Source organism: Gopherus flavomarginatus, chromosome 14 (genome assembly GCF_025201925.1).
Source record: "Gopherus flavomarginatus isolate rGopFla2 chromosome 14, rGopFla2.mat.asm, whole genome shotgun sequence".
NCBI classification, from domain to species: domain Eukaryota; kingdom Metazoa; phylum Chordata; order Testudines; family Testudinidae; genus Gopherus; species Gopherus flavomarginatus.
This window is the reverse complement of record NC_066630.1, coordinates 13116058-13139335: the sequence shown is the minus strand read 5'-3', so window position 1 is coordinate 13139335 and position 23278 is coordinate 13116058. Positions and strand designations below refer to the sequence as shown.

The following is a 23278-nucleotide window of genomic DNA, read 5'->3' as shown; positions in this document are numbered from 1 at the left end:
AAACAAAAAAACCCTTTGTGTCTTTACTGTGTGTATAGTCAGTTTCCGCTGCAGTCAGTCACTCTGATTAGGATGAACAGATGTCCCAATTTTATAGAGACAGTCCCGATATTTGGGACTTTCTTTTATATAAGCTCCTATTACCCCGCACCCCCATTCCAATTTTTCACACTTGCTGTCTGGTCGCTCTACTCCTGATCCTGCAGTAAACTTCCTGAGGGAATACCTCTGTGGTCATTTGGAACTCCATTGGCATCCATAGGGCTCCCTTTGGACATAGGGATCAGTTTCCTCCATCGTTTGTCTGAGTCTTTCTCACAGCTACAAAGGAGAGAGGAACGCTTAGAAAATAAGAACATGTGGCTGTAAAACCACACAAATTGGCAGTTGTTTCTTGCAACTACTTTGAAAAGACATAAAAACGATGATAGATTTAAGATTTTAGAGAATATAGCCACATTTCTGAAGGGCTAAACTCTGCAAAATATGTTGATTTGGATAGTTCTTTTTTATGACAGTAGACATCTACAATGTGCAAAAATTATACAAAATCATTTAGATAACTGTTGTTGTTAATGGCCAAAATGTACTAGCATAGAAGACCTCTCCACACATGGATCTCCACTACTGCACATCAAATTGGGTGTTCAGGTCCCTCCAACCCCGCTCCCAGAATCCTATGAATATCACACAACGTAGTTTGAGGTCTGTGCTTGGTGCTGACGGGGTGGGGAGAGAGAACGTGGACTGGGGATGGATTAGGTAGGTCTGGGAAAGGAAGTGTGTTGTTCCCCCTTGAGTCTCGTGGAAGTTCCCTGGAAAAGCTAATACAGCCCTAATTTTATTAATGATTGTTATCTCACTCCAGGATCCCTGGAAGTTGCTATACTCAGTGGAAGTTGCTTGTAGCATGGCTTCAGGGGAGTTGTATGTCCAGGGAGGGGAAGGTACTGATGGGTGGGGGTTATAGCTGAACTTTGGTACCTGTCCCAAAGAGCTTATAGAGTATTATAATTACTAATAATACATTTTCTACCAGTTGCAACCAAAACTTGCTAGGCGCAGTACAAAGGAAAGCATGATCTCTACCTAGTGAGTTTATAGTATCAAAATATTTATAGATCTGTAGTAGAGGAAAGGGTTACAAGGAATATGGTAAAGGTGGTGATTGGCCAAGTCTTGATGTATTTTTGATAATACTTTTTTTCCCATTAGATTGTTCCCAAGTGGCATCTAAGCCTTGTTATAATTAGTTAACTAATATTGTACTCCCAACCACAAGTATTAAAAAAAATCATGAGATTGGCCTAAGACCATGAATTAAAAAAAATGTGTGTTGGATTTCTTTTTCTTTTTGGTTACTGAGCCTTAAGGGTGCACTATGGTTACTATTTCAAGCTTTTCTCCTGCAACCACGACACTTAAATAAAACCCAGAGATTTTGACATAATCACATGCTTCTTGAAGCTCAGGCTGTAAGAAAAACACCTAATATAATGAAAAAATTGTGAGGGTTGGCAACACAGGAGTCAGGGAAAAAGTAAATTTTGGGAGAAAGGTCTCAACATAGACAAGTTAGTGGCCTTGTGGAACAGATCAGGAATGGAGCAGGATGGAAGGAAAATGCAGAGATAGTTGTAGGAGATGTGGACAAACTGTGTTGAGGCTGGCATTGTTGGCAGAGGTGGTTGATATGGCATCGAAATTCATTTTCCCTATTCTTGTTTAAAATGAGACTCTCTACCTGCAGGACACATGGAGTCTTAAGGCTCTGGGTCTTTGAATACTGATCACTTTATCTGTGGTACTGAGCTCCTGTGGATATCACTAGGAGTTGAGAGTGCTCAGAAACCTACAAGATGAGACTGCTTAGATGAATAATTGAATGGCTCTTAAGAAATATGGGAACACAAGTGTTTCCACTGGCATTTGCTCAAAAAAAAGTTGGATTCCCATAATGAAGCATTCAAGCTCTTGAAGATTTTCCATAAAATCTCCCCGAGCCCATTCTGTTTAATAAAGCTAATTCTGAGTGACCCTTCTTGTATCATGAAATAGTATTACAGTATGGGCCTGATTCTGATATCCTTACTCACTCAAGCAGTCCTTATTTACACAAGTTGCCCTGTTGACATCAGTGGGCCCACTCAGACAAGTAAATATTGAGTAAGGGTGGCCAGATTGACCCTTTTAATAGCAATAGACTAGGTAATGTAAATAAACCACTGGTGAATTTCCACGAAGCTGAGGGAGAAATCCCCTGCACGTTTTTATTTTTGCTGGCAACTAGATAAGAAACAAGTAATGAACCCAAAGTATTCTAAGTGTTTGTTTGCACGGCTTTGTAAGGTGCATATGAGGGTGATTTGTCTATTATTTTATTCTCTTTTTTTCTTTTTTCTGCATCCAATACTTTTCCAGAGGATTATTACTTTGAGCTGGTAGGATATTAAAATTATGGAAACTCAGGATATTGCTCTTTGAAATTTACTTCTGTTTTATTTAAAGTGAAATACATGTGATCTAAAACAATACCTTGAAAAGGAATATTTTAAGATTCATTCCTATGTCAGTGGATTTGCTGTAGTTTCCTAATGGTCTTTAGTGGAGGAAGTAAGTGACACTGATCAGTGTAGGTGGACAGTAAGATTTATAATGTATTTGTGCTAGCTGATTGCCAACAGAACTGGCCTTTCCCAGCGGTGCTGTATGCATACTTGGAAAATCAATAGGGATTAACCTGTGACCCTCCTCACATACTTATACTGTGGTCTGCATTGCTTACCAATATTTCATCTGTTTCACTTAAATGCTGTTACTTATTCAATAATGTGTGGCTCTTCTTGCAAGCTACTAATTAATTTTTAAAATGCAGTATCACTTGAAACTGAGATAAAACACACCTTTAGCATCAGGATGGTGGAGGACTCTTGGTTTATTTAGTACATTCATTTTAATTAAAAATCCTACTTTGAAGGACTAAAGTTATGCGTTGAGATAAAAAATATGCACTAAATGAAGTGCAGAGACCTTTTCATGGCAGTTACCAATGTAGAATTGCCTGTTTTACCTAGTTTCTTACAGTAGAGTGTAACCTAATGTCCCAGTTTGCAGCAGACAGATTTATATTTATATATGTTGTTGTATTTTATTTTATTTAGATAATAGCTGTTGTTTTAAAGAAGTGTTTTTATTGGATAGATACTCAGATCAGGAGTAGGTTTCCAATATTGTGTTGTTACAGATAGCTAATTTAAGCACCGCTCTTTCAAACACTCACACATATGCTTAACTTTATGCAGATGGATAATCCCATTGATTTCAAACATAAACGTTTGCTCTGTTGAGGCCTAAAACATTTCCATCACTTTCAACTGTCAGCTAAGAAAGCACATTCCTTCTGAAAATGATATGCCTACTGTCATCACAAATAACACATAGGGTTTCTACAACTGGAATAGTTAAGAAGAAAACATATTTTATTTTTCATTATTTAATTTGTATTTTTGATAATACTTTGTTTAGTCTGTTCAACGGTTTCCCCTGTGTAATCAATTTCTCTCGCTGAAAAGACCATTATAAACATCAATCAGGGATCAGAAATACATTTAAAAAATGTATTTTACATAATACATATATTGAATCCAAGACACATTATTGAGAGGTTAGGAAGCTGGAATTTTTTTATTAAAGTACCAATCAGTTTAAAAGGAAAATATGATAGTGTCCCTTAAATAATTAAAATTTAAAAACTACAGTCCTTTAAGTAGGATACATTTCTTGTATTTCAGTTATATTTTGCCAAAATCTAAACATATTAACCTAATAAAATTATTTTTGATGTGGCAATCTTTCTCTGTATAGGAACACTTTTAAAATTCACAGTTTATTATGGAAGCATACCTGTTCCCCAGAGTTTACTTACAGTTTGCTATTGATTTGGTAGCTGGTATTTGAATTGGTTGATGTACTCAGTAACTTGTTTAAGATATTCGACCTGAACTATTAGTTTAAATAATGTATTCATAAATTGATTAATCATTACAGTAAGTTATTAGCTGCATTTATATCTATGTACTATCCGCAATTGACTCCTAGTCTAATAATCACACATACTTAAACAGAAGTTCAGTTTTAAATTACAATATAACTGATAATTGCAGTGCTCAAAATAGTATGTTTACAAGGAAGGAAAGCTAATGTATTGGCTTTTGGAGAAAGTTTTATAATGTGGATAGTGAGCATTACTGTGCTTATTTAATTAGCAAAACATGAGTCGCAAATGCAGATGTAGATTTTTACTCAGTGCACATGTGCAACTTCCGCCTATATTAATAAGGCTAACGGTGTAAGCACGTTCTGCCTTGTGGGAGGCAGAGGATGAAAGAAAGAAAAAGAGCGAAAAGGAACAGAGGAAAGAGAGAGGATGCAGGATCCCCAGAGCAGGATTGGTGTCAGGAAAGGGGAACGAGGAAGATGTCACCTAATACTGAAGCTCCCTTGGGCAGCAGGCACTAGCCTGCTACAGGGCGCAGAGCTGTGTATGCCTGTGCAGGTTAGGAGGGACCTAGCCAACTGGCAGGAGTGGCTGGGGAAGCTGTTGGTTTTGGTGCAGTGCCTGAAGAGTGCTGGGGATCTGCTGACAGAGCAATGGGGTACCTGGTGTTGCTGGGTACCTGCTGTCAGAATGCTGGGGTGTGACTGGGTGTTGAATTGGCTGATGGTAATTGCTGAGGTACTGTAGCGGGGTTGGAGGCTGTGTGTGTAAGAGCTGGATGGGTGGGTACCAGGCTGGGTTGGTGGGGGAGCTACTGGGCGGGATTTCTGATCACGAGCTGAATGGGCGGGAGAGCCTGAGGCTAGTATAATGCTCTTCACCCTATGATCTCACCAACTGCTGCCACTTCTTGTCGCTCCTGCCTGGCTCTGATCCAGCAGGGTGAATCTCCAGAGGGGGTACAGAAAGGCTGCCTGACAACCCTGTACAGCAGCAGCCCTCAGTGCCAGGAAGAGCAACTGGAGGTAGTTCTTGTAACCCTGATATGTATTTGTTTTATAAATAAATATTTATCAAATGCTGCTGCCTCTTTCCCCTTCTGTACCTGCAAGAGATTGGTCTGAATTACATCCCCTCTAAACAGAGCTTTAAATCTTTAACAGTGCCTGATTTGACATCATGCTTTTAAAAAGTCTCTGTCTCAATCATAATAGTTGATATATAGCTTGGGGAAAGTCCTTTTAAATTTAGTCCTTCAGACTTTTATGAGTAAAAATAAAGGTTTTGATATTCATTTAACAGGTTTGCACAATATTTTATTATTTATTAGGAACAAAATATGTTGATTGTGTTGTTGCACAGTGCAGAATCCCAGCCACTGGGATTTCCATAACAAACGGCCCAACCAGCTCCTACTGAAGGCAATGTGAGTCTGTCGATTGACCTAAATAGGAATTGGATCACACCCTAAAGTCTCTGAGTTTTGATTAAACAAAGAAATAGTCTCCAAGGAGTGTATGTACGTCACCGGGGAAGGGAGGGGGGAGAGACTACGAACACACACATGTAACCAGCTGGGCAACTTCTCTGCCTGGAAGATAGTTTTAAATATATTTCACTTTGAATTGACCTCAAGTGTTTCAAGCATATGGGAACACAGTATACATATATACTGCACCTTACCTCCGGCATATACTTTCAAGAACTAATGAACCCCTTTAGTAAGCATATGCAAAGCACACATCTAACCCATTTCAGTTTATTTTCTGCATAAACCATTGACATGCATCAGACTCTTGCACTTCATAATACAGTAACTAGCGGAACTTTTTTCATATTTTGTTTGAAAGCCATTTTGTTTCACCACATGCTTTTTCTGCTTCATAAATTCTACTTTAAAACATGCAACAACCTGCTAAATTAATATATACTGTGTTCTTTCTCTAATGGGTAGGGGAACTTGTCTCACAGCAGTGCATTTGTTCAGCTGTTTTGAAAAAGTGCTGCCTGCCATGTGAAGGACATCTGCTCACAAATGAATGATTGTGCTTTTGATTCGGAGCAGCACCTTCACTTTAAATGCTGGCTGCAGATGAAAGGAACAGATTGCTGTGGTACCGCTTTTGTGAGGATTCCTCTACCCAGCATGTGGCTTCATACATTATTGAGAGCAAATCCACTTTATACTACCACTCCTCACTGCACTTATTTTGCCAACCTTATTCAGAATGTCAGCATGGGTCACTTTTCTACAAAGGAATAAAAGGCCAGTTAGGAAGATTAAGCAGATAAATTATTTGCAGTGTTTAATTATCATTGTACAGGTTTATTAAACTTCGTGGTTACCTAGAAACCTAAGCAGCTGCTAAGAAGAGTCCACTAAAGTTGAATAAAAATGTTTTGTGTAAAATGAAATCCTTTTATGTGTGCTGTGTTAATATAAATGTTCAGGTTTTTTTGGTTAAGTGCCAAATTTGACTTGCATTTGATGATGTTGTTTTTTTTTCTTTTTTATAATCCATTCCTAGCTCAGCTTATTTTGGTAGGAGATCCCAAAGAATGTTCTGCTGAGTTGACTAGAATCCTGGTATACTACTAAGTGTCCTAGACAGCAAGCAGACCTAAAAGATATGCTTGGGAAATCTCAGAAGGCTCTGTTTCAGTGATATTAAGGACAACTGTGTTTTGCCAGAAGCTATAACTAGATGATTTTGTAGCAACAAGATTGGAACACCAAAATATGTTCTACAATTTTCTTTAAATTATTTATCTAGTATAAATAATACTTTGTTTCTTCTTCATAGCAATTGACTTAGGTTCTACTGAATCACAGAAGTGAGGATTCTATTATTATTGAAAGTGCAAGTGTTGGTGTGGACTGTCCTCTAGGAACTGCTTCCACATCTCTGTACGCTATCGTAATATAAACTAATGAGATCCATTAAAGATCTGCCCACGTAGTTGAAGGGAACCACCTATTAATCTGTCATCTTTGAATACAATGAGAAAATTAAGACCATCAAGCAACCGTGAATTTGAAAATGAAAAAGGCAGTACCAACCTATTATATTCTAAGGATGAGTGCCAAATAGGCAGAAATTGACTTAAAGTACTAGTTTAAAAAAATCCTGTTAAATACAATGAAATGAAATAACCAATAATATACCAATATAAAGGGTGAAATCCTGACCTCATTGAAGCAGTGGAAGTTTTGCCATTGACTTTTGCCATTGACTGAACCAAAACTGAACCCTTTGCAAAGCTGCTAGTTAAACAGAATCCTAAATTTCACAACAAAATAACCCTGACTAGAACTGTGTTTTTAATTTAGCTCTTTCTATCCCCCATGGGAACAATAGTCACTTATTTACTATCTAAATACTGGACTATCATTAAAATTAATCAATAGACTGTGTGGCAAGGAGGTATTTTTATCTTACCGTGGCATTATATTTGGCTAATTACACAATCTATCTGGTTATTTATTTTTCTCCCGTTAAAGCAACCAAATCCTTGAAGAATTATTGTCACTTGTAATCCCCAGCAATCGGAAGTGTTTGTATATAGTACTGTATTCCCCAGTCATTCCAGCTCTCAGTTCAAATTTTCAGAGAATTGGGGGCATACATAGTTGGGGGAGTTAGTGCAGCTGGTTTTGAAACCTGCATGAAAGAGAGTCTGTTTAGCCAGCTCCCTGCTGGACACCTAGCATGGCACCTCTTTTATTATGAAGTTTAGGAACTGTGGAGAACTAGAATTGGAGTCCCAGTGGTCTTAGGAGTTCACAGAGCTCAGCCTAACAAAAGCCTGATTCAGAGCCCATTGGAAGCCAGCGAGAGCCTTTCCATATACTTCAGTAGGTATTGGATGTTTGGACCCAAGACCTCTTAAACTCTTCAGGGTGAATCTCTGGTTTTGTGGAGGTCCTAATCTCTGTAGTTCTGGTCATTTTGTACAGTTTAGTCCTTGCAGAGTTTCAGTCAAATCTCAGGTGGGCATATCAGACTTTGGAATGACTGAGAATTTGACTAATCAGAAACATCACTAGCAACTAAAACTTGACTTCCAATAAAATGATTGATTTTGGATGGAATACTTGACTTGCAATGTATTCAAATTTATCTGTTGAATGATTTCTTGGAATAATCTTTGGTCTGTATTTTACTTCTGAGAAATTTGTCATAAAGATCTGATATACAAAATTCTGGCTGTTTTTGGTTAATTTTGATTGGACACTTAGCTCACATGATATTTCTGTTTCCTGACTGGATGAGGCCAACTTTTAAAATCAGATATTTGGTGTGAATACTCATGTTTACATGTCCAGCATTTGATTTAGGGGAACATTAATATATTTGCATAAAATTTAAAATCTTTGAACTTTCTTTCCAGTGAACTTATCTAGAATAATTTTTTCACAAAGCCAAAGCAGATTTATTTAGTTTGGTTTTTTTTAAAGCAAATATTCATGAATAACTCAGACCAGGTTACCAAAAGGTATATCTAGGTTTGTGCACCTTCCATATGCCTGGGCCAATGCATGATTTTGGTTGGAAACCGGTAGAGGGGGAAATAACTCATTTTTTTTATGCAGAGTTAACTTGTCAGGTTTTTGCGTGGTTTTACTCAAAGTAAAACTCTGTATATAAACTAGTCTGAAACTAAATCCTGCAAAGTAAAACTGCTGCGTTTCACAAAGCTCCAGCAACATTTGTTGTGCTCTGATGCCTGAAAAGAAAATTCACATGGTTTACAAACTCCATTTTAGAAATGAGACCCCAGCGGAAGGAGGCCAGGAAAAGTATTAGCCAGCATCAGAGGAGCATAGGGTAGAAACTTGGCAGTTTGGCAAAGATCAACAAATCACAGGCACTAAATGAGGATTCACTGAAACCACTTTTCACTCAGGTGTGACCATGATTTCACTGTGGCTAGCACTGACACTGAGAATCATGTAAACTAACCAGTGTAGCTGACCGATGAACATACATTGAACTAACGATGTGATTGAACTAACCATTGAGAAGCATGTAAATGTCTTCAGTGGCTCACAATATCTTACATATAATTATTAAACTAGCTGATAATGGATGTCTTGTTGTGAATAAAGAGTTTATAATATGTGAGTCTATAGTTAGAACAGGGGCTGGCAAACTTTCAGAAGTGATGTGCCGAGTCTTCATTTATTCACTCCAATTTAAGGTTTCGCGTGCCAGTAATACATTTCAACGTTTTTAGAAGGTCTCTTTCTATAAGTCTATAATATAGAACTAAACTATTGTTTTATGTAAAATAAATAAGGTTTTTAAAATGTTTAAGAAGCTTCATTTAAATTTAAATTTAAAATACAGAGCCCCCCGGACAGGTGGCCAGGACCCAGGCAGTGTGAGTGACACTGAAAATCAGCTCACGTGCCACCTTCGGCACACGTGCCATAGGTTGCCTAACCCTGAGTTAGAGGATACGAATTTGTATATTCTAGTGGGGGTAAACTTTGGCAAAGACCTATCCCAAATAAGCCATTCTTTTAAGAGAACATCTGTTGAAACAGACAATTTACAGTCTCCTTAATGGCTACCCCTCTGATACTAGTCTCCTTAATATACAGAATGACATAATTAACCCTCCAGGGAGACCAATATTAGTTTATTAGAAACCATTTCTAGTTCTCTTTATCTTTACACTAAATGGCTTTATCAAACTGATTTTTTTGTCTATTTTTCAGTTTTAGTTAACATTTCTGATATGATACAGAAATATTAAGGCTCACTATCAACAGCTGGACTTGAAAAAAAAAACAAACCATCAATAACCACCACTGATAATAGAAAAAGGTCTAGTTATTACTTAGTCCTGCCTCGAGTACAGGGGCCCAGATTAAATTATTTATTGAGGTCCCTTCCAGTCCTACATTTCTGTGATTCTAAGGAACGCTCCTTAAATATAGCAAAGACACCCCCATCTCAGAGGTTGCATCAGTGTCTGCAAACTGAAAACAATAACTGCACCCCCTTTAAGCGGGGGGGAGGAGAGGATTTGTCTGGTTGGCCAAATGAAGAGAACAGTGCTTTATGGTTGTGGGTGGAGGGGAAGAGAGGAAAACTGCTGCAAAAGGAGACAAGGGGCCAGCATGGCAACACTGACTCATCCCCTGGGAACCAGATGGGTGGAAGGGCTTTAAAGGGGCAGCCCTGTGCATGACGTCCACTTTTGCCCAGAGCAGGCTGAGGCAGCACCCATCCTCCCTCCCCTTTAGGTGGTGAAATAGCAGGTTTGGTCAAGACCAGCTGTGGGCATTACACCAGCCGTCCTTGTTTAGGGGGACTAGGAAGGAATTTTTCCCTTACCACCAGATTGGCCTAGTTGGAGTTGGGTTTTTTTTTTACCTTCCTCACAGCAGGTTCAGGAAGGGCTTTGTTCATGCATAGCATGAAGGGCAGTAGGTTGTATATTGCAACTCATTATATAAGGTGGGGCAGATGTCCAGTGCAGGTACTCCATAGGGAAGGTATACAGTGACCAGATAAGTGGCTTGTAAAAGGACTTAAAAAGGAGATGTTTGTTAAAAGAATGGAATAGGAGGGAGGTTGGTATTGCAGGAAGCCAACCTACCTTTCTTATTCATCTACCTTAACCCTCCTACAAGGCTGGTGGGGGGGAATGGTGAGCTCCCAGCAATGGATTGGCTGTGGAGGAACCTGGATGGAAAAAGAGGGGGAACTGGCAGAAGCCTCCCCCCCGTAATTATGGAATGACTATGGGGTTACCTGCACTGTACACTTTTATCTGATGAGTAGTCTCAGACATCTTATAATAAAGTTGTGGCCTGACTAATACCATGTCAAACGTCTCCTGTCCCTTTTTCAGTATGGTGGGACAATAGCATATAAAGAAAACTGTGATATAATAAAACTGACTTATGATGTAGATATCCTATGCCTACGATTGTGAGTGGCTTTGTTTAAATGTAGCATCATTAAGATGCAATTATCTTTACTACATTATTATCTTTTAACTATTTATGCTGAAATTTCTGTAAATCAACCATGAGGCGGTGGCGGGGGGGCGGGGGGAGAGAAGAGGATGGGATTTCTGCAATATAAGAAAACTTTTGAAAAAAACCTTAATCTCTGCTTTGGGTTTGTGTCTCAAGGAGGCACAGAATCTTTGGGCCCAAAAGATACCAACCAGAGTGTACCCTGGAAAACACTCTTCCCAGTTCACTGAGAACAGCCGCCCCTGAAGTTTTATCCTCATTTATGCTATTTGGTCACATGGTGGAATCAATGGATAAAAACCTACTGAAGTCAATGGGAGTTTTTTTCCTTTGAAATCAGTTGATCCAGGATTTCACCAATAGTTCCTGAATTTTAGCTCCCCCACCCAGAAATGTATGAAATTAAGGCAGGATTGTAGCACTATTATCTTTGAAACGTTGCATGGGAAAAAGACGACATCTTATGAATGCTTATGAGACCTTATTACCATGGGGGAATGGGAAATAATGAAGAGGACAGGTCACTGATTCAGAGCTATCTGCATCATTTGGTAAACTGGGAGCAAGCAAAGAATGTATGTTTTAATATGACTAAATGCAAACATATACATCTAGGAACAAAAATAGGGGACTCTATACTGGAAAGCAGCGACTCTGAAAAATATATTGGGATGTGGTGAACCAATGTGAACCTCACAGGGCACAGAAATGAAAATGCACTTGTATTTTCTCAGTGCTGGTCAGTTTGTTTATTTAAAAGCAATTGTAATGAGTGCTGCTATGTAGAGAAGAAATATCCCTACTCTGGAATTGCAGTTACTTTCTGGAAAATTGCAAGTTTCTTCCCTATAGTTCTCAGGCACGAATGCTGTCTGCAGCACTAATGTAGAAAAGGTTTTGCTATGATGTCTCCATGCAAATAACAAATTAACAGAGCTCACAGAGGAATCAAATCTCCGTAATTCAGCATTCAGAGGAATATGAGAATGTAGAATGTCTCTGCTCTTTCAGAAGTGACATCAAGATTTAGATTTTTAATGCACTGCCTCTTTTCAGCTCATCAGTTTTTAAATATACACATTTTAATATCTTTCATCAAGCATTCATACTATCTTCCAGACCAGATGTGAAGTCCCCCAAGTTTTCAACCCGAATCTCAAGTTGTGGCAAAGGGCTTACAGCGGTCTGACTTCTGTTCTGTCTTTGCAAGAGAATCTTGCTTTTTGTTCACTCTTTGATGTGTCAGATCTATGCCATAGATCATTACAATTTTCATTTCCCACATACAGGACTCTAGAGATGATGATTGTGTGAGAAACAAACCTTTGAGACTAAGGCAGACACTTCAGTGCAGCTGTCAACTTTAGTGCTGGACAGTCTGATTTGAAAATGTCTTCTTTTACTGAACTATGCTTTCTCCTAGGAGTATGCACAGTTGCAACCTGCCTCTCCAACTACCGCCCTTCTTCCTCTCATCTTTAAACTTATCAGAAGTGTGGTTTACAACTGCTTCAAACTTGTATCTGCCTTCCATCCTATATTCCTTCCAATATAGCCTCAACTTTTTTTTTGCCCGAGAAAAACAGTCTCACTAAGGTCTCTAACAAACTGCTCCTGGATACATTTTAGGGCCTGTACTCCACCTTCATCCTCCATGACCTTTCTGCAACTTTTTGGCCCACTGATCGTGCCTTTTTTTCAAAATTTTATCTTTCTCTGGCCTTTGTGGCTCCTGGTTCTTATCCTTCCTGAAAAAGGAGATAGGATAATGTCTTAACACTTTTTCTCTCCAATTCCTCTGCTTTCCAAAGTGACTTAGAAGGTAAAGTAGAACAGAGATTAAAGTGATTATCGTGACCCATTATGGTCCAGATGACCTTGGTCCTTGAAATTGGTCTCCCCAGCAACGGGATCACTGATTTCATGTTCCTCCCCAGCTCCACACAGATTTTCTATCTCAGGGACTTCTATGGTAAAAACATCCAAAAACCCTGGACCTAACAGCTTGACTCATGAATAAGGAGCAATTTGAAAGTTGGACTTTATGACTCCCTCTTCAGTACCCTTCTTTAAGCTAAAAGGCTCCATACTAAGGTGTACGTTTCCTATATACTCTATCAATAGTGTTAACAAAGTCTCAGTATCATCCCTCGGGAATTCATTCAGCACAGCCATAATCTCCTCTAGGAACCTTATTCATCCCAAAGAGGAACACAGAGATGGTTACAGCTGCAACCAGGCCCAGCGCACATTCATTTTCAGGGGTGCTGGAACTAGGGGTATTGGGGGTGCAGCAGCATCCCCTGTCTTGAAATAGTTTCCATCATATACAGGGTTTATAGTTTTGTTCAATGGCTTTCAGCACCCCCACTCTACAAATTGGTCCAATGCTGCTGTTCACTAGCCATTGCAAAATGGGCGCACATGTTTCAGCTGGAAGGCTGTATATGCCATGTTTCTCCTTAACCACCACATTATTTTCCTAGGCATATCCCCATCTTCCTATTCCTCTTTTTCAGATATTGCCTACTCTCTGGAGAAAAGGAACATTTTGTCATACCTGTCTCTTTTTCCTCATTGAGAAAAGTAACTGCCCTGATCTGACCTCCACCAACTCTGTTAGGGAGATGGGACTCAAAGAACAAAACTCAGTCCTGAGCTAGATACTTTCCTCTACTGATGGACTGGTTTGTATATTGCTTATATATACTACCATCTGCTTGTGTTTAGTTTGGGTATTACTGGTATAGTTGTGTTATCTCTGGAAAATATCTAGAAGAGGAAAAGAGAAGCTGAGATCACCCACTTTCTACATGGAAAGAAACTGGACTCAAGTACAAGAGTCCGTGGATATGCCTTGCCCAAACAAGAAAAATGGGCAGATAAGACAAAATTTCTCTGTGTAGGCAAGTACGTCCCTCTAATGGTTACATGAGTAGTCCTAATTTTCTTCTACAGGAGGATGTTAGATTAAGGGTGGCTCCTAACTGGCTGGGAGCTGTGTGGGGTATTTTAATTTAAATCAGAAGATAATGCGTGAGGGAAGTGGTACCTTGAGGATGGCAAGAATTCTATTGATGGATGCCACTTTACTTTTTAATTAAGAGCCCCCCCGCCCGGTTTTGTGCTACTACAAAGTGTTAGTAGCATAGTGGAGTTCTTTCTCTTTGTATTTTTTTAAAACTTCTTCCAAGTCTTTCTTTACTTTCGTTTGAAATCCATTGTCTCTTGGGTTTCCAAAGTTGCGTAATGGATTAATACATTAGTCATCTAGATCCTCACTTCATGAGGATACAAATTTAAGTCTTGGTGTAGGTAGTTAGATCAACACTTTGCTCTTACTTTTGAGTCTCAAATTTCTTGTTCTTGACTATGTTGGAACGGACTTATAGAAGGTTAGGGATGACTTAGTCTTGGCCTAAAAAATTAAGGTTATAAGATCCTTATCTGCAGGCATGCATATATCATGAGTGATCAGGCCTTTTCCAGAAAAGAGTGGTGCGACTTCACATTAATACTGTACTATATGGATCTATTAAAAAGGGAGAAATTTTCAACCTTGGGATCCCAAGTTTGTGGCTCTATTGAACCAGCCCATTGTGAGCTCCACTATGTCCCCTGGGAGGTGCAGTGATAATTTTTTGGTCCTGAGCATACTTGAGAGAGTTCTTGGAGACCAAGAGAAGATACTCCTCTTACATGCCTGTGAGGAACCATGCCAGATACCACGTTGATGGACATGATATGAAAACAAAGGTATCTAGGTAAATCTGAAGAGGAAAAAATGGTAGTTTCCTCCAAACCAAATCTGTATCAATAAAAAACATTTGATTGAAGATATGCTCTTGGCTCTGATTTGTGCTACAGTTTGTGTTTTTAACCTTGCTGTGAGCCATAGGAAAAAATGGCATCTTCACTTAGGAAAAGCCAGGGAAAATTCCAGAGGGGGATTGGCCTGTGGTTTGCCCAATTATCTTCACTGAGAGGTTGATGTTACAAATCAAAATGCTTCTGTGACCTCTTCAGAGTTCTGAATTGTGCTATTAAGGGACAGCACAGCATGAGATGTAGCATGGAGTCTGACTGCTCCAGGTTAGAGCTTGGAGGCAGATTTCCTTTCTGAGGTTCCTGGCCCTCTGAGGGAACACACCTGCAGAGGTGCCATGTCAGGAAGTGAAGCTTACTGTCACCACTGCATCTGCCATGCTTTATTGTGAGATGAGAGGTAGCAAGATGATTTGGCCCTTCCTCATCCCCACTCTCCTTTTGAGTGCTGTAGGCATTCCTTGTGCTCCTCTGAGCCGTTATGGGACCCTTATGCAGGAGACAAAAGAAAGAAAAAGCAGATTGGGTGAGGAGAGAAGGCTTTATGCATCCTATTCTTTTTACCTTGGGTAATCACCACCTACATTTTGACTAGGCCCAATCCAACCCATTGTGTTTATCTTAAATTCTGTGAGTTCTCTAGATGTGTCTGTTTTTGAATCTGTCTTAAAATTTTAACTATTAACACTTGTATTGTAGGAGCACCTCCAGCTTCCAGATATGATCAGGGACCTTTCTGCTAAGTAATAAGCTTATCTAAAGAGACCAGACAAAATATAGGATGGGAAACTGAGGCACAGAGAGATTGAGTTTCCCAAAGTCAACCAGCAAGTGGCAGAGACAAGACTAAAACCCAGGCCTCCTGACTATAGTGTTCTATGCACTAGCCCATACTGCTTATATTACCATCCATGAATATCTGTGAAGAGTAAATGTTTATTTTAAATATTTGTATATATACTGTATGGTTAGAATGAAAGCTTATTACTAGAGCTGGTCAAAAACAATGTGTTTTGGTCAAAATTCAGCCAGTGCAATTTTCACCTAGAGGGGGATATCATTCACACAACATCAAAACTTCTCCAAGTCCTAGAATCTATGGAGAACAAGTACTTGCCAGACAAAGTAAGAGGTATGTAACCCCACAGTGCAGAAATCATGTGAGAGGGTTGGGACTGAGCAGGAGGAGCAGATTTTGGTCCAATAGAGAGAGGAGCTGTGTAACAAAGGGCCTGATCCTGGCAAAGGCTAAAACTAAGTGGGATTTGAGGGTTCTCAGAACTTCAGAGGTAAAGATCTGGCCAATGTAAAGTAGAAACTAACTCCAAATATTTCTTGGGAAAACATTAAGTTAAAATGATGGAGTATTTTTTTCTTTCTGACACATCCTATCCAACATTCTATGCTTGCCCTTTTCATTGGAGAGAACTACAAGACAAATTCATTTGAGAATTAAGTCAAATTCAGTTTTGGTATTTCATTAGTTGTTGGATTGTTTTCAACGTGGCGGTGTTTATATTTGGTGGCAGCTACACTGAAAAATCCATGGCATTGAGGCTTACTGAGATCCACAGAATCTGGGCATATATTATTATTAATTATTTGTATTGCCATAGTGCCTAGAAGCCCGAGTAATGGCTCAGGAGTCTGCTGTGCTAGGCACTGTACAGACAAAACAAAAAGATGTTCCCTGTCCCAAAGACTTCATAATCTAAGGATAAGATCAGAGACAACAGATGGATACAGACAGATAGAGGAGTACAAGGAAACGGTGAGACAGTATCGGTCAGCAAGGCTGGCAGTGGTCTCACCATATCACTGGCCTAGCCTTTGTCAAGTTTTTTGTAGGCATCACTGCAGAAGGAGAGACTTGAAGGAGAACAATTAAGTGGATTTGCAGAGGTTTATGGAAAGTTCTTCCCAAGTGTGAGGGGCAGCATAGGAAAAGGCACAAAAGTGCTTATTTGAAAATTTAACAAGTGGAAAGGACAAAGACGGCCATTCCTGGGGGGAATTAAAGTCCCAAAACTGACCGCAGAGCAGATTATATCTATATGCAGCTTTTTATAGAGCTCATTGATTTATTTGATAAATGAAGGGGGATTCATAGTTGAGTGTAATACAGTGAAGTAGGGAACAAATCTGCAGTTTCTGGTTTTCTGTGTTTAAGATGTACTGCAGGATTGTGTGGAAATACTCAGAAAGATACTGCACTCAGAAATAAATCCTTATCCTCTGTATCTCCATCACTTTTCCTTTGGAACAAACATAATGAAGGCATGGCTCAGATTTATCCAAAACAGAATGCTAATTACGATTTTTAGCCTTCTAAGAGAGAGATGAAACTACTTAATAATTCCATCAGGCAAAATTATGATTTTTGCCCTAATGGGTTAGATTTCTGACTTGCTATTCATTCAGTAATTAACTTCTCTTGGTAACAATAAAAATGTATATAGGCTTTCATGAAGAATTTATTAAAATTTGTATGGCGTTTAAAGAAAAAGTACTAATGCATTGTGCAAGATGTTGCATGGCTAAATGCTCAAAGTGAGGGCACGCAAAACTCAAAGCTTTCCCAGCAACATTAACTTGCCAAGTTTCATGTACTGTCTGTTTTATAGTATACATTTTACAGTGTAAAGAGCAATGTGTTGAACCACACATTTAATGAAGAAAACAGGAACAGAAAATAATACGTCGGTAGATCATTATGTAGATATTTCTTCTGTTGAAACTTTATTTCCTTGTTTGTAGCTATTTTAACCGTGAAACCTTAATATAGCTTTAATATTTTTTCTCATTTCTTTTCCTTCATCTCTTCAATTTTTCCTTCTCATGTTCTGCAGGGCAAATGCCCTGGTTCTGATGCATTGGAGAGTAATCTGAGTCTGACTGTAGTGCCCCCGGTACTATATTACGTAACGTGGAAAACTGTACAGTGACCGACTAATGACTTTCCTTAGGCCATCAGGGTTCCCCAGTGCTCAAACTAAATATATTAGGGTTACGCTTTACTTCCAGTGAAATCCACATGCAAATATTCCCATTATATGTGGATATGACACACGATTAGGGTGGTAGAAATGAATCTGCCAGCAACATGTATCTTGCTGCACTGTCTGACTGCTGGATAGATTTCACAATCCAAACGCAAGATAAGTCTCTCAAATACAGTGGCAGTAGCGGTGCAAATCACCCCCATGAAGCCCTTTTTTGTCTGCCCCAGCAGTCTGAAACTTACAAAGGTAATGTCAAGTGAATTTTAATGTATGTTTCAATGTGTTTATAGTCAGGTTCATTTAAAGTTTCGTGCTGATTTGCAAAACACGATGATGATAATACTTGGGCACCTTACAGCTTCAGAACACAGTACGAACATTAACTAAGCATTTCCGTGTGTGTGTGTGTGTGTGTGTGTGTGTATCGTGACGCACATGGCAGAATTGTCTGTTGCCAGAATATTGTGATTTTTATGAACCTTTTATCATTCAGGGAATGTCATAAATGACATGTTATTCCTTATTGCTAATATTTGCAATAGTACTACTTGCTCGTTCACTCCAGACTACTGTGTATGAGTGATTCTATCTAAAAACTAAATCAAATAACATTGTCACTGAAAGTGACCATCATTTAAGGAGATTAGATTCTGAATTGCTTGTACATTGCTCTAAAACAAAACCAATCATAAGAACCGCTATACTGGGCCAGACCAATGGTCCATCTAGCTCCAGTATCCTGTCTCTGACAGTGGCCAGTAAGAGAGCTTCAGGCTCAGTGCACAGAACAGGGTAGTTGGTGTGATTCACTTGGTCTTCCCTTCCAGACTTCTAGCAGTCAGAGGTTTGGGGTCACTCTGAGCATTGGGTGGAATCCCTAATCATCCTGGCTTGTAGCCATTGAAGCATCTGTGCTCCATGAACTGTTCTAGTACCTTTTTGAATCCAGTTACATTTTGGACATCATAAAATCTCGGGGTAATGAGTTCCAATTGTGCACTGTGTGAAAAAGAAGTTCCTCCTGGTTGTATTAAACCTGTCATCTATTAATGTCATTGTGATTTTTGTATTGTGGAATAGGGTAAATAACTTTTCTCTCTTCACTTTTTCCACACCATTCATTATTTCATAGATCTTTATGATATCCTCCTTTTCTCATCTCTTTTCTAAACTGAACCCTAATCTTTTTAGTCTCTCCCCTCATATGGAAGACTTGATCCTCTTTGTTGCCTTTTGGTGAACCTTTTCCAGTTTTACTATATTTGTTTTGAGATGGGGTAACCAGAACCGGACAAGGTGTGGTCGTACTAAGGATTTATATAGTGGCATTGTATTTTCTGTCTTATTTTCTATCCCTTTCCTAATAGTTCCCAACATTCTGTTAGCCTTTTTGACTGCTACTGCACACTGAGCTAACATCGTCAGAGATGATGACTCTAAAATCTCTTTCTTAAATGGTTGCAGCTAGTTTAAAACCCATCATTATATATATGTAGTTGGGATTCTTTTTTCCAGTGTGCGTTACTTTGCACTTATTGTTGAATTTCATCTGCCAGTTTGTTGCTCAGTCACAAAGTTTTGTGAAATCCCCCTATATCTCTTCACAGTCAGCTTTGGATTTAACTATCTTGAATAATCTTAAAATAATCAGAAGTACATGTTGGCCAAACTAGAGCTACTTTTGAAATCTGCTAGCCAAGTTATTTACATGGTATGGATCCAGAGACTGGTTTAAGTAAAGTTTAGAATCCCTGTTTGTGCTTTGAGAGCCAAGATAATGCGTCGTATAAGCCACTATCTGAGTTCCACATCACAGATTAGATGGAAGGATCTCATCCTCAGTGTCTAGTTTCAGAGCTTTTGACCAGCTTGTGCCAATGTGGTATTAGCTGAAAAATGCTCAATATCTGTATACACTGACTTGTTTTGTTCTGCATTTTGGATTTTCAGAATTCAGCTACTAAGCATAATGTTCAGAATGTGAAACCTTTCCCTGAAATTAAAATGTTGACCCTTTGTTATCTGAAATTAAAAGAAAATGGTTCATGTCACAAGGTAGGCGAGGTAATAGCTTTTAGTGGACCAAATTCTTTGATAACAGAGACAAGCTTTGAGCCACACAGAGCTCTTCTTCAGGTCTGGGAAAGATACTCAGCTTAAATGCAAGGTGGAACAGATTGTTTTGTATAAGTAATTAAAACATATTATAAAAGACCATTCAACGTAGAGTTACCCGTTAACTCCTCTGCATTCATAGGTTAAAAAAAAGAGGGGATTAGTGGGTTACAGATTGCTTGCTGTAATAAGTCACAAATCCTGTGTCTTTCTTCAGCCCATGATTTTTAGTGTCTAGCAGAGTTATGAATTTAAGGAATATTGTTTGTCACATAACTTCTCCAGAGGGAGTTACAGCTAACTATGATTTTATATATATATTTTCATCAAGTAACCTAGAATGATGCAAATGTTTAGCCTTCATGTTAACCGCTGGGATTTTTTTTAAAGACTTTTATATGATGTGTGTAATGTTATAGGTATACACATGCACAAATGTGTACACACAACTAGGTAATACAGCTCATCACGTTTGTTTATTTTATATATTGATATATGATTTATTTATAAATACACTGAAAATAATTTAGTTTTAAGATGAATTAAGTTCCTAAGATACAGTCAAAGAATTAGCATTTTCATGTCACTGATTTTAATAGCCACCAGGGGGCAATGTGGCTTGGTTGTCATTCACAAACTTATAGTGTGCCTGTAAATCTGAAGTCTGGGGAACATTTGTGATTTCTCTTAAGGAGGAATTCTGTCTAGAAGGGAGCAGATGTGGATTTCTTTTGGCTTTACTAGAAAACCATAGTGTTGTCAAATTTGCTGAGCATAGTCAATTGAAGATTAACATACAATTAGCAATATGAAAGTATCTAACTACAGTACAAAGTAGATCACATTTTTTATGCTTCCTCTGAACTTGGAAGTTGTAGGTTTCACTATTGTATGATGATAAAAATTCAGTTCAAGTATTAACGTTAAAAACTTGGGCAATGAGGTGCCCTCATTTTTTAAGCAGGACCTCCTGTTGATTTCAATAAAGAAAACGTTATAAGGTACTGTAGATCCTACACATCAAGTGGGATTAATAGTGGGATTAAATCACTTTGTATTTGTGTGGCACCTTTGATGTGAGATTCTCAAAGTGCTTTACAAACATTTAATTAAATCTCATAAGAACCCTTTTTGATGGATGTAGTATACTCATTTCACAGGTGAGTACATGGAGGCACAGAGAGGTTAACTGACTTCCCTAATCAACATTCAGGTCATTGACAGAAAGAGGAACATACCTCAGAAGTCCTGGCCGAAGGTCCTCTGCTCTAACCACTGAACCATGACTCCCTTATTACAACTTGGAATTTCTGTACAGCAATTAAGAAAAGTACGATGTAGCTATTTTCACTAGAAATACGTGTGTTTTGGGGTGTCTAGCTGGGCACAATTGGCATTATTAAATATTGTCCTGTTGAGGCACCACTTTTTAACTATTATGTGTAAAATAAAGTCATCATCAATAAATTCTTGTAGAATTTCTTTTGTAGTTTATTTCTCAATATATAGTTATACACTCAGCACTGTGGCACACGTTTGAATTATTATATTAAAGGAAATGTGCAGTGGAGCCCTTGTTTGATGTTACTTGCTATTGTCCAGTGGAAAACCGGTGCTTATATCCATTAATTTAGATATCAGTCTTCATAGGTTATAGACTATACTCTGGATTTCATATGTTAAGATGAATGCCACTTATGGGCCACAAGATTGGGAATGCTGCTATCTGTTCTAAGGCCTTGGGGCTTGTCTACATGGTACAGCAAAGCATACCAGAGAGGTCTGAGTTGTAAAGTGCTCTTACATGCTGTGCTCTAGCTACCCTGTTTAGATCGTGCTGGTGCTTTGTAAAAGGTGCCTAGTTCATATTAATATAGTACTGATTTACAGGTCAGACCCTTCTCGTGCTTTGTTGGAGACATGCAACAACTATCCCAAATTAGTTTGTTTTTAACTCACTTCCTAATCTTACAAGTTGACTTATTAGGGCTTCTGGCATCTCACACTTATAGTATCTAGTAGGATTTCAGTGTGAACCAATAATCCAAGCACTTTCAGATCTCCTGTAAGCAGCTTATCAACAGTTGTTGTTTTCTATCCTGTGGCATAGGAAATAGCAAACCTCACCTGAATCAAGCACTCCACAGTTTTAAATATCAAATACTCTTCTATTATCAGTGTTTCCCCTCTTCCACACTCCCTCCCTTCTAGTGTCAGGATACAATATGATATACGCTGATGTTACATTTTCTTTCCTTCTCAACATTTATATTGTCACAACATTCAGCCTCACATTGAAACCAGAGGCTTCTTTTGACAATTTTATTTCAAAGTTTGTCATCTCTCCTGGGTGACCTCGCCTTCTTTTTCTTCTGCCCATATATCTTCTACACTCTGCACTCCAAACCTGCCTTCTCTTGGCATGGTGACCTCTCTAAATGTCTTTTATAAATCTTTTATTCTCCTAAACTTTTCATAGTGTGGAAAATTAGCTCTCAAGCAACCTTGCCCTCAGTGTGCTCAATAGGAGGACACCATGAGTACATGTGTTCCCCCTGGATGTCTTTATCTAGAAAGCACCAAATCTTGCATTACTTTAGCAAATTACTGGCTTCTCTTCCATTTTAGATTCTTAATTACTAAGATTTACAGTCTTTTATAATCTGTGCAGAAAAAACTTCAAAAGAGGAATGATGCTAGATATAATGTAAAGATATTCACCGGCTCTGTAGTCTCCCACTCTGTCAGCACCAGTGTAGTCCAGTTAAACTAAACAGTTCAGTAATGGTTAGAAGAACCTTTCCAGATTAATTTAAATGTTGTATATCAACACCGCCAAACGAAACTAGAAAAGAACAAATGAGATACTTTGTACATGTTGAAAAAGACTTGAGGTCTTGTACTAGTTCCTTGTAAAACTGAATTTTCTTGCCGAAAGCATTTATTTTAAGCCTAAAACAAGTTTCTATAGTAGAGATGTCCTCCAGTTGGAGCAAAAGATTATGAATCGATTATACTATGTTACTGTTTGCATATCCTCATATATTTCTTGTTATTCTAGTTGAGTACTACATTCAGGCAGAGGTTGCCAATAAAGTTTATTGTAGGAGCTAAGTGTCAATATCTGTAGTACCCCCAGCCTAGGGTGCTTGTAATTAAAATGCCACAGATAGTCTGGGAGATGCATGAAAATTTGATGGCAAATTGATTTCAGGTTCATCTTGAAATTTGTCCTCAGCTGGACTCGATACTGCTGGCAGACATTGGATGGCTTTTGTCAAAGGGGTTTGCTGGGATGAGACAGGATGCCTTGATCTGAATATTAAATACAGCACTCTGCTT

The 23278-nt window shown here is 38.6% G+C and overlaps 1 protein-coding gene across 13 annotated transcripts in view; it reads left to right on the top strand.

Moving 5' to 3' along the window:
* The window catches only part of WWOX (WW domain containing oxidoreductase), a 696419-nt gene that overhangs the window by 232832 nt on the left and 440309 nt on the right, over nt 1-23278 (top strand). Inside the window, exon 9 of one of the 13 annotated variants that reach the window (XM_050922881.1) lies at nt 21097-21144. The exons of the other annotated variants lie outside the window; for them this stretch is intronic. Within the exon in view, the coding sequence (XP_050778838.1) occupies nt 21097-21129 (33 nt within the window). The 3' untranslated portion in view covers nt 21130-21144. Of the gene's footprint in view, nt 1-21096; nt 21145-23278 lie in introns of those variants that run through there. 13 annotated transcript variants of the gene reach the window in all.